This window comes from Arthroderma uncinatum (assembly GCF_011692745.1).
Source record: "Arthroderma uncinatum strain CBS 119779 chromosome Unknown scaffold3, whole genome shotgun sequence".
NCBI classification, from domain to species: domain Eukaryota; kingdom Fungi; phylum Ascomycota; class Eurotiomycetes; order Onygenales; family Arthrodermataceae; genus Arthroderma; species Arthroderma uncinatum.
This window is the reverse complement of record NW_022983865.1, coordinates 4,973,355-4,985,320: the sequence shown is the minus strand read 5'-3', so window position 1 is coordinate 4,985,320 and position 11,966 is coordinate 4,973,355. Positions and strand designations below refer to the sequence as shown.

At 47.5% G+C, this 11,966-nt stretch overlaps 4 protein-coding genes across 4 annotated transcripts; 2 read left to right on the top strand and 2 right to left on the bottom strand.

The window, feature by feature from the left end:
- Window positions 1-876: 876 nt before the first annotated feature.
- Window positions 877-2,075, bottom strand: GIQ15_05274 (N-terminal amidase; the record flags this gene model as incomplete). Its single annotated transcript, XM_033552691.1, has 2 exons — window positions 877-1,850; window positions 1,916-2,075. The coding sequence occupies 2 exons, from the start codon at window positions 2,073-2,075 to the stop codon at window positions 877-879; spliced, it is 1,134 nt and encodes a 377-aa protein (XP_033406421.1).
- A 440-nt stretch (window positions 2,076-2,515) lies between these two features.
- On the top strand, window positions 2,516-3,472 carry GIQ15_05273 (uncharacterized protein; the record flags this gene model as incomplete). The annotated part of the gene is made up of 1 exon (XM_033552690.1): window positions 2,516-3,472. The coding sequence occupies one exon, from the start codon at window positions 2,516-2,518 to the stop codon at window positions 3,470-3,472; it is 957 nt and encodes a 318-aa protein (XP_033406420.1).
- Window positions 3,473-4,403: 931 nt separating this feature from the next.
- On the bottom strand, window positions 4,404-7,772 carry GIQ15_05272 (uncharacterized protein; the record flags this gene model as incomplete). The annotated part of the gene is made up of 7 exons (XM_033552689.1): window positions 4,404-4,487; window positions 4,539-5,027; window positions 5,087-5,112; window positions 5,167-6,010; window positions 6,689-7,266; window positions 7,333-7,556; window positions 7,648-7,772. 7 exons carry the CDS (start codon window positions 7,770-7,772, stop codon window positions 4,404-4,406), a joined length of 2,370 nt encoding a protein of 789 aa, XP_033406419.1.
- Window positions 7,773-8,641: 869 nt separating this feature from the next.
- GIQ15_05271 (uncharacterized protein) lies at window positions 8,642-9,151 on the top strand (the record flags this gene model as incomplete). The annotated part of the gene is made up of 1 exon (XM_033552688.1): window positions 8,642-9,151. One exon carries the CDS (start codon window positions 8,642-8,644, stop codon window positions 9,149-9,151), a length of 510 nt encoding a protein of 169 aa, XP_033406418.1.
- Between the last annotated feature and the right edge of the window lie 2,815 nt (window positions 9,152-11,966).

The following is an 11,966-nucleotide window of genomic DNA, read 5'->3' as shown; positions in this document are numbered from 1 at the left end:
ATATGGCCGCGTATGGAAATCCCCTCCCCCTTCATCAAAGCACTGAGGGTGAGACGAGTTCTCGACTCCCTGCACCCAGATCACCTGCTCACGACAGGGTACCCACTGCTATGGTTGGTAGCGCGAGTTCACAGTCATCCTTACCCGTCCGATGTTTGCTTTTTTTCATCCGTCGCTCACAGCAGGGTGAGCATCGCGATAGAACGCCCATGCCGCGAGCACACAGAAGTCAAACCAAACAATTTGGCGAACGGTTCCTTTGGCCAGTCAAATAGGCGTGTTCTCCCCTTCACCGTTCCACAGACCTAGTCTCGACTCCAGCCTTGCCAGGGCCTTCCACCGGTCTCTCAATACATGTAGTAAGAGCTGGCGCCGGCTAGCTAAGTTGCTTTTTTGACCTGTCGTTAATATAGATGCAACACGGTGACAAGTATAAACAGAGGCCACTTACCACCATCTCACCTCACACATACACCCCACAGCCCGATTCCATGCCAGGACCCGCCAGCTGTTGCGTCTATCTCGTCTGACTGGCCATCGCCTTTTCTTTTTCCCCTCCACGTCTCACCAAATATATGCATTAACATGCATGGACAGGAAGATGGGGGTTTGATGAGGTCAAAGAGAAGAAAAGGAACTTGTTTTTACGTGGGAGGTGTGCCCTAATCGGGAAGATCACGCTTCAGTCACATGGGCTCACATGGGCTCAGGTGATATAAAATAGACGAAGGTCGAAGCTGGAGTCGAGGTCACCGTCTCATCAGCCTCCTCGCCCGGCACATTAACATGTCTCTAGTGGGCTGTATCTACAGTGTGATGGCGATGGTACGGTGTTTGGCAAGCATAGTTATACACCGACACCATCACGTCTATGCCTCATATCTGTACCGCTCCAACCATCCTTGGTGTCGAGTCGGTATCGACGAAACAGATGCCCTCTTCTGCAGCCCCCAGTATATCCCATATAAGTATTTCAACTTTATCCACGCCCTCATCACCTGCTTCCGCTTCCTCCCCCACTTTTCGCGGGCGACGTCGTATGCCGACCACGCTGCTCGAGCCAGCATACCTTGCAGTATCCTTCCCTTCTAGGCCCTCTTCTTCCCCAGCTCGGTTGGCAAACACGATGATAACCTGCGGCTTGGCCTTTTCTCCATGGCCATCTTCATCGTCCACCTCCACAGCTTCCTCATCGGGTAGGAAAAGTGGTGCAAATCGGGTAATCCAGTACTGAAAGGTGTCCATATCCGGTTTGTCCTTCATCGTAGCTAGGTCCTCGGAGTCCAACAGCGTCAGCCACGCCATAGACACAATAACTAGCTTTGCCCCGCTGGAACGCGCGTGTGTTGCAAATTCACAGGCGCTATAGGGGGCAATAAACTTGTACGGGTTGATGTCCATGCATATCCCCACCGTGGTAGGTATTTCGTTCCTTGGGAAGGAGGGCATATCAGGGACACTGCCATTGCTGTCCCTGGATATCTTTTGCGGCAAGGCAGCAGTAGCTAGGGGCATTGAGAAGAATCCGCTCTCGTGGGATTCGCCTTCATGGGCCCACGGGTCATCAGTGTAATAAAGATGGTGCTTCCTATAGTTCACCAACGTTTCTCCAGACTCTTTGACAACAATCAACGAGTTGAATCGATGCTCATCTTCTGACTGGGCCCCATTCCCTTCCGTGTTTCCTTGCAAGGGTGATTTCCCCTGTATAGAAGGGCAGATCTCAGGATAGCCCACCGCTACAACGGAGCCTAGTTTCTGCGCAACCGAACGCGCCCACCGAGCCGAGGGACCAGCCTCTGAGGGCTCAAGATATGGTCGTACAGCCTTCAAGGACGGGAAATTATAGCCTATGAAGGAGCATTAATAGTCATTCGACATGTCCCTAGATTCACGATAAACTCCGAGAGCTCACCACTAAACGCCATCTCAGGCAAGACTAGTAAATCGAGGCCTTTGCTTTTATCATTGCCTTGAAGCATCCGCTCCAACTTCCCAATTAATACATCAGCTCTCCGGATATTACCCTCGACATCGCCAAGTCGAGGGCGCAATTGAAACGTTGCAATCCTCATAGCCAAATGTAGATTCCCACTGCGTATATGGACAGATGGTTTAGTGATCGAAGGAAAGGAGAGTATTCAAATAAAGAAACCCCGTTTACGCGGGCAGGCAGCCGTCTGACGTAAATCTATACATCCTAGGATATCCTATGTCCAGGGCAGCATGTAGTTCCAATTGTGCATGCATATAGCTGATTAGTCATCCGGCTCGGACCTTGCTCTTTTCTATCTCCATCTTCACCTTCATCTTCACCTTTATCTTCACCTTCATCTCAGCCCCTTCTCCTACGTCCTGGATCTCCCTGAAGTTATATATGGGACCCAGTAGCCATTAGTCCCGCCTTCTCCTGTCATTGGATATCACTGCAAATACCCTGACCCTATTCTGCACTTATTCAAGAAGTGTAACCACCAGATACCCATTTTCAACAGTATCTGTGGTATGCTCTGAGATGTCCAATCTACCAACGCTAGTTTTCATACCTGGCTCCTGGCATCAACCTACATGCTATAACAAAGTCACCAAACTCCTCCAAGACCAGCATAAGTTGAAATGTGTCTTGGTAACACTCCCTTCGACGGAGGGAAACCCAGCCGCGACCTTCAAAGATGATCTCGATGCTGCCCGTGGAGCTATATCTAGCGAGACAACCCTTGGGCGCGATGTTATAGTCCTTGCACACTCCTATGGCGGAATAGTTGGCAACAGTGCCATCAAGGGATTCGCCCAGCCGCCTCGAGCCGTCACAGCAAGCCAAACCCAGCCCTCAACAGATGGGCATGTTATTGGCCTTATTCTCATAGCCTCTGGCTCTACCCTGACAGGCCTCGCATTTATGGATCCATTATTCGGCCATCCTCCTCCTTCTTGGCGTATTAATAGTGAAACAGGCTTCGCCGAGCTTGTGGCTTCTCCTCGCGAGTTCTTTTATCACGACTTACCAGACGAAGAGGCGGAATTTTGGGTTTCTCAGCTCACTACCCAAAGCCTTAAAGCATTGTTTGAGAGCGGTGAATACACCTATACCGGTTGGAAGGATGTACCTGTCTGGTACCTTGGCACCCTCGAAGACCGTGGTTTTCCAGTGCTGGTGCAACGAATGCAGGTGGGTATGGCGAGGGAGATGGGTGGAAGCGTGGAGCATAGGGAGCTACCGACAAGCCATTCGCCATTTCTAAGCCAACCGGAGGCGACGGTGAGCATTATACTAGAGGCTGTCCAGGCCTTTACAGGAAAGGCGGGGGAAAACAAAGTGCACGATCGTGGCAAGGCGATAGTAGCACCGAAAGCCACGCTGTGGCAGCCCGCTACGTGGTTTAGATTTGGACTACCGTTGACCTTTGGCCGTATTATAGGGAGGTGTATTGTCATATATAGCTGGGGAAGAAGGCTAGTTAGGTCTAGATAGTATCATGATAGTCGCCATTATACTCCAGGGAGAGGTGCATGGTTAATGTTACATATAAACACTTGAAACAAGGAGAATATGTAGTATATTGAAATTAAGAGTAAATCCTTCGCTTCCCTCTAGACACAACCTTCCTTCCTGTCGCCATCTAAACCTTCTGGCTGACCAAAATAACTCGTATGTAGGAAGCTCTACCCCCTTCTTGAAGAAATGAAAACCCCCATTGATGCCTATCAGAGCCAAGTATACTGCCTTTCCAAGAGAATAGATTCATCCCCATCCCTCAAATTCCATTCCCTACATTCCCAGTATAGCCTTGGGTTCGTGACCTCGATATATTTATCGGATCGTGGATTGCTAAGTGGCGGTACTCGAAGGTGGTATGCTGACTTATCTATTTCAATAATCGGCCCGTTGGACTGACATGTATTATCTATTGTGAAAGAATTTTCCTCCCAGCCGGTGGTGATGTCAAAGCTCGTGGTAACAAACTGACGCCCATCTGCTTTTGCCTTTCCCCACCGATTTATTATTAGTGATCTCAACCGATTGTCTTTGGTTATTTCACTCCATTGAACCTTGTAAGGGCCGAAAGGGTAAACCATGAGGTATCGCTGTTGGGGTTTACCATCAACGCATAGGGGTAACTTCAGGGCAACAAGCTGCCCGTTATCATTAACCTCAATGACAAAGACCTGATCATCATGGCAGAAGACATAAGGCCTCCAATGTTGTATTGATGACACCAGCCAAGAAAATTTGTATTTCAATCCTTTTCTGAGATCAAGTACTAGAACGTCCGTTTTTATGTCATTCTTAGTGGTTGAATCAGTAGTTGAGCCGACTTCACCATCATATAGTACTAAGAGGTAGCGAGAACACTTAGAGAACGAGAAACTGTAGAGTTCAGAATGCACGTCTGATATACAGGTTAGTGTCTTTTATTTTCATCTTGCAGCGTGAACTGATGAGAACGGGGGTACATGCCGTCGATGAATATGGGCCTACTACCAGCCTGGAGGTCTGACAGCCAAAATCCGAAATTAAAATATGAACATTTCCATACCAGAATCGGCAGGTAAGGATGGAAAGCGGCATCGATCGCCCGTGATGCATCGCTAAATAATTCTTCTTCATCTTCGTCCTCGGTAATAAGCCACTCGCAACAAAATAGAAATGTCCGAAGGCAGTTAGTTAACCCCCAATTTCCGAAAACTTCGAGGCGGAGTGACATAGTCGCGTTTGTTTCGCCGATTATCATTGTCTGAGGCTGAAATAATGCTGCCAGCTTATACCGGCCGTCGCTAGAAATACAAATAATGTTTCGGTTGGTGGGATGGTACTCCTGAATGTGGCGAGTAGCGTCCACCACGCTGTCATTAGTATTGACCTGCGACGAGAATCGGCCCAGCCCACCAAGGGGCGTGAAGTATATAAAGTCTCCAGGCGAAGGTATCCAAATATCTTTTATTGAATTTAGCCCTGCAGGTGAAGAGAAATTGAATTCCACACTCAAGCAAGCCTCATCACCGAACTTCCACAGTCTGCCCCCAATCTTCCACGTCAAGGTTAGTTCGAAACAGTGCAAACTAGGGACAGGCTTGGTAGACATACCTGGTAGTGTTTCCCATCATGGCGCTCTGAATTTACATAATAGTAGGACGAGCCTTCCCAATAGGATAGTGCAAACTCACTTTCATCCGAAAAATCACTCTTCTCTATGCAATGACAGAAGTCGTGCTGCCCCTGAACTTTGGCAGAGAACATTCCTTCTCGATGAATTCCTATGACTGCCGTATCATCATCATTGAACTTCTTAGGTAAATGTTTCCAATTGGTGCGGATAAGGCCTATATTCACCCAGCCCGCCAGCGTTCGCCGCCAGGTTCGGCCTTCCTTTCCACCCTCGATGCTAGTACGCATAAGGACGAATAGAGTAGGCTCAGTCTCGCAATTTCCAAAGAACGCCATCTCTGCGCGGGGAGGGGTCAGAGACAACGCTGCCTTGTCGTAGGAAAATAGTTGGTGCTTGTACCCGGATTTAGTATCTAGAACGAAGAAGCCATATGTTAGGCGCTTGCTAGATCCACCATCCTTGGCTAATTTGCTCTCCGCTGGTAATTTTTGCGTAAAGGCCAAGAAACGACTGGACTTGCTCACGGCAAATAGATTTTCAGTTCCACTAAGGACCTTGTTTATCCCACCTGGGGTTTGCAAATTTGAGTACGTCCAGAGATCAATGGAGCGGCTCGTCCTGGGACTCCGGGGGAGCTTGCCGCCAGAAATCACAGCTAATACTGTCATAGTGCAGTCGGGTGAAACAATTGCCGACTCTATTTCAAGGGAACGATCCACTGGATGCTGAGGCTTGACATGAGCTTGGGTCTCCACGTTATAAATCCCACGGGTGTGAAGAAGCGTGACGTTGTCAGGGCCAAATTTAAGTGTTTCCATATGGCGCATTGCTTTTGTAGTCTTTTCCAGTTCATTAATTAATGTTCTCGGGCCGAAGATATCACCGTCTACAGTCACGGTAGACTGTAGCTTCCAGTAGTATGTATAAACTTGTACATCCCCCTCCCGCCCAGAACAAGCTATGAGTACTTCATATGCCAAATAGCACCCATCAGGACTTAAGGCTAATTGAGCATCAGCTGTAGTATCCAATGTGCGGTGCTTAACCCCAAAGATAGACTCTCCAGTATATTCTGCAATTGGTAGGCCCGTATCCAGTGAGACACATAGAATTTTCCAAATTATGTATTTCGATAACCCACCAGGCGATCTTCGGGAGGTAACATATATACGACGGGCCGAGCCGTCAATTTCGCACAGGTAGCCATAGCTATGAATTTTTTCAAAAATATACATATTTGATGTTTCTGATTCAAGCGACCCGCAAGCTGGTAGAGCCCATTGGGAACTGATGCTGTGGTTTTGCAAGAACAGGCTGTCGGCGGGCAAAAATATAGGCTCGATATAGTGGATTTCGCCTGGCCATCTCGATATTACACGCTTCCAGTCCTGAAGGACGTGCTGGCAACACCTCGCCCAGTTTCGCAGCGAGAGAATGGTATCAGGTCTGAGGATATGATGTCTATCACTATTGCAATAACTCAAAATCATGTGCAATATACGGCTTAGTGAGACCTCAAAGTCTTTCCTCGTAAATATGGCGAGGGCTTCAACCCACGTTGAGCATATGGGCCTGCCCACCAACTGATTTAAAGCGGCCTCGGTATCCGGTGCCAATGGATTGCTAATGCGACAAAGATGTGACGGCCAGTAAAGCGTTGCATATTGCAGGAAGTTCCACCATGCCTGGCGTTGCATGGTCGCTGGGGCTTCGGATTTGAATCGATGACGGATTATTGGTCCTTTCAAGATACCTCCGAGATATTTATCCTGCGTCACGCCTTTAAGGATAGTTTCCAGAATCAGGTTATCGTGGTCGGCGGTGGGGATAAGCTGTGCTAATGCTTCACCGGCATTTGATGATGGTACAATAAAATTATTCTCGTCCGTTTGGAATATACCCAGAGTCCAAGACGGGGGAATAGCAGGCAAATAATCATGCAAGTCCTTATCTTCCATGATCGCACACGCGATGGCTAATTCTTCGTCCCGAAGAGGCCTTGCCGCACCAAGTACCCATAAGACTGCGCGAGGCATCTCTGCCATACCTGGAGGTTCGTGGTCGATTGGTTCTGGAATCAACATGGCCGCGTCCCCGTCAACATCAACGTCAACCATACCGCCAGGAGGTCCATAAGTAACGCCAGCTGGAGTGGATACTGTATCAGTGGTTAATACAAGGCCTTTTGAAGGACAAGGGGCGGATTCTTAACCATGGTCGAAACTTATGCGGTCAAGTTGACCATTTCCAAGTTTGTCTCGGATGAATCGTTCAATCTTTCGCTCGTCTACTTCACGGCCGTTGTATGTAAACACGGTAGGCTTGCCCTCTAGTTTTCTTCTCTTCTCTCTGATGATAGCGATTTGGATCATAACTTCAGCCTTAATATTCCGGTTGAACCCCCACCTGACAATCCTGCTCAGGTATTGCTTCCGACTTTGAATGCCCCTGTTAGTAACGGCATCATAGCAAATCATGGGGCCATGCAGATAAGGATGACTTCAAACTAGGAACGGGTTGGCAGGACATAATCTCGTACGTTGCTTGGAAAGAGTGCTGGGACTCCATGACCTGCATCAAAGCAGCAATGGATAGATTCTCCTCGACATAAAGCTGCCGAATCGTCTCCTTGAATGCATCCCATGTTTCTGGAAAGATATCCATGCTGACGGATTTCCCTGAGGTGGATTTGTATAAGCTTCAAATAACCGAGTGCAAGAGTGTCTACGCCTATACGAGAACATCAGGTGGAGGTGCACCTTTATATACACAAGTCCGTCCCGCACCACCCAGCCTTGCCCGGCTAAATTTGGGTTATGCTCAAGCTACACATGTGGGATGGGGGGACACGTCGTCCAAAGTAAAATGTAAATCAGGGAGACACCAAATGTGCCGACACAGATAGTGTAGTGGCATAGTGGCCCTTTTGTAGAGGTTTTGGGATAAAAGGTCGTTTTATCGCTGCTCTGGAGTTAAGACGAAGAGTCCCGTTTAGACGCAGTAGCCGCGCGCTTATAATCTAGATCACATGACCGACACGGCAAATTGCCAACGTTGACGCCACAACAAACAGCGTCTATAGCTATAGCTATACCATCTAACAGCACCATCTAAAGTGCACCGTTTAAACAACTCATAATTTGTGTTTTTATCCTCTCTAGCGCGTCATGTATCATCCAGGCGGAACAAGCGGGACAACATAGCAATGTGTTGCCTCTTCAAAGCTACTGATTGGGCTCCCTGAAGGAACTCCACAGGTCAAATATACCAGTATGAGCCAGCTAAAGAAGATAGTAGAGGCTCTATGTTTGGACTGTGGTGCAGATAGTTCCAAGAGCCCCCTTTTAATAGTGACCTGCGTACCCACTGCCTTCTTAGGCGGCTTCGAAAAGGCCCATCCCGACGGTAAAGGTCCCCATCTAACGTGCAATCTTCAAGAAGATCCGATTACCATCCTCGAAGTCATGGCGAGGGTAGCGCATGAACTGGCGACGGGTTGTCTATAGATACATATCCAAGCCAGAATTACCTAGATGGGCCTTGAATACCAACTGCTTCCTATCAATCAGTCCGAAGTAACGAGCTCCAATGGCACCTGGAAGAAGGTCCCCGACCATGGGTATGCCCTGATAGATGATATAAATTGCCCCGTACTCGTAATAGAGACGGGCCTGTCGGAGAGGGATCAGAAACTAGCAATCGACACCCAAGACTGGCTGGAGGTGCATGGGTCTAGGACCCAAGTTGTCATTACCATAAACATCAACCGAAGCACTCCGCATCTCACTATACGGCGCTGGGAACACTACTATTCTCCATCCCGACCTGCGACCCGTCTTTTCCAGCCAAGCAGATCAACCATGGAAACGGTTGATGTGGTTCATGAAAACGGCATCACCAGAGCCACAGGGAAGCTCATCATCCCCTTCGAAAAGGTATTCCGTCGCGAGAAACATGGCCACGGAGAGACCGATATCGTTGTTGAGAGGCACGAACTAATAAAAGTGGCCGAACTTGTCTGGAAGGCTCAGGGGTTTATTTGAATCGGTATGGATGGGGAACATCTTGTGTGCTTTTGCGTCTTCGTCACTGTTTCCCGGCATCGTCGTGGGTGCGTTGGCGTCGAATTGGAAACTAAGCTGATGGACGGGTAGGAGAGGAGAGGGAGGTCGAGAAGTACGGAGTATACGAGGAATCAGACATAACGGCGCCATATGTCATACGGGATTAGGAACTTTTGTATTCAGACCAAAAACCGCATGTCCCTTGGTTTTGGTTTGGGTGAGGCTGACGTGGAAAATCCTTGAACAAAAGTTCTCTAACAAAAGTTCCAACAAAAGTTCCAACAAAAGTTCCAACAAAAGTTCCAGGGGGCGTTGGGACTTTTGCTCATGGCCAATCATTTTATATAAGCAATGCTCGGCTCTATTAATAACGTAAGCCACCACCGAATGACCGCTACCACCCAATGACCGCCCCAACAAAGATTCATGCGTATCAACAACAACCACTCGCAACAGCCGTAATATGGTTAATGAAGCTGCAATTGCTTTAGCAATTGCAGATTTAAAGGCCCAAGAAGCCCCTAATTATACCCAGACTGCAAAAAGATACGGAATCGATCGAAAAACGCTCACACGGCGGTTTCAAGGAGTCACTACCTCAAGAAGTGAAGCAATATCCCAACATCACAAGAAGCTTACAACTGCTCAAGAAAAAGAGCTTTTAAAGCATATAAATCGCCTATCTCTACGTGGCCTATCTCCTACACCTCAAATACTCCGGAATTTGGTATATGAGATAACAAAAGAGCCTGTTGGGTTGAACTGGGTGGCGCGGTTCTGCGAGAGATATCATAACCAGATAAAGAGCCTTTATTTAAAGACTATCGATCAAAAACGCAAGGTTGCTGATAACTCCTCTTATTTTGCGCATTACTTTGAGCATGTTAGTGATCAAATCGATATCAATATCTTTAAATACTGACCTCTTCCTAGCTTGAATTGATGATTTCAAAATATAATATTACTCCAGAAAACACCTATAATTTCGATGAAAAAGGGTTCCTTATTGGCCTAGGTCAGGCAGTCAAACGTATCGTCCCTATTGAGCAGCTTAAACGAAAGCAGATAGGTGCTATTCATGATGGAAATCGCGAGTTTATTTCTCTTCTTGCTGCCATCTCTGCAGATGGTGAAAGGATTCCTCCTACACTGATTTATAAGGGAGAAGGAGATCTACAAGATACATGGCTTGATGATTTCAACCCTCATGAGCAAACAGCCTATTTTGCAGCCTCACCCAACGGCTGGAGCAGTGATGACTACGGGCTTAGCTGGCTGGAGATATTTAATAAGCATACGAAGGCAAAGGCTGATAGAGGAAGAAGGCTTCTTATTGTTGATGGCCACTCCTCTCATATCAATATGCGCTTTATCGACTACGCAGATAAAAACCGTATCCTTCTTGCAATCCTTCCTCCGCATTCAACTCATCGATTACAACCATTAGATGTTGGAGTTTTTGGGCCACTGGCTAAGGCATACTCCCAAGAGATCGATACCCTTCTCCGTTGCAGCTATGGGTATTCATCAATGAGGAAGAGAGATTTCTGGAGGCTCTTTTATACAGCATGGTGTAAAGCAGTAACACCTGAGAACGTTAAGGCTGCATTTCAAACAACGGGTATCTACCCCTTCATGCCTGAACAGATATTAAAATATTTCAAACGAAGACCAATTACCCCTCCAGACCTGGTTGCTCCTCCTACCCCTACTACTGTTCGAGGCCTCCGCCGTCAAATTAAGAAGGTTTACCGCAGGCAATCGCGCCTCTCAATCAATATTCAAAAGGTCATTCATGCTAGTGAAAGACTGGTCTTCCAGAATGAGATATTAGCCCATGAGAACAGGTCTCTTCATGCAGTAATACAAATGGAGAAGAAGCAAAGGAAGAGAGGTAAAGCAATGGGCTTGTTTGATAAGGAACGGGCTGGCCAGGCGCAGTTCTTCTCTCCGTCTAAAGTTGAAGCAGCCAGGCAACGGGCTCTTAATATAGAGCATGAAAAACAAGATAAGATAGCGCAGGCTGAACAATCAAAGCTTCAGCGTACAATTCAGAAGGATGTTAAAGCCCAGGAAGCAGCAGAAAAGAGAGCTCAAAGGTTGATAGAGCAACAGCAGCGAAAGGAAGCCCATGAGGAGGCTCGTAAAGAGGCTGCAGCGCAGCGCGCAGAGGCTGCGATTGAACGGAAGCGTAAAGCGGGTGAACAAGCAGCGGAACGGATGGCCAAGAAGGCCAGGAAGGCTGAAAAGAACGCCTTAAGCCCTATCTCATTTTCCCGATTAGGAAAGAAGAAGACTTCACCTACGAAGGTGGCTCCAATCGATCCTATTCCTTCAATACCACCCTTCCTATCCCAACCCCGGGCAAGCCGTTCCGGGCGAGTTATCAAGCCCAACACTCGTTTATTTTCTTAACCTTACTAATTTATATGTAATTTGGAACCCTACTATCGTTATTTAATAGCTAATTTAATTTGTTATTTACGTTGTGTTGAAATAGGTTGATATTTAATATATGCAGCGATTTGGATGGGGTGGCCAAAGCGCCGGTCATTAGGTGGTGGCGGTCATTCGGTGGTGAACCACGTTAAGTCAAGGCCGCCAGATCTGGAACTTTTGACATGGTCGTTGTGCCATTTTGCAAAACAGCATGGTATAAGTAGACTAAACAAAAGTTCCACTTACAAAAGTACCAGTGACAGCGAGCAGTTATGCATCTAGAGGTCCATGGACTCTATATAAGTCTTGTTCGCCCTTGATGGGAGCTTGATTCAATAGAGTAGCAATGCACTCT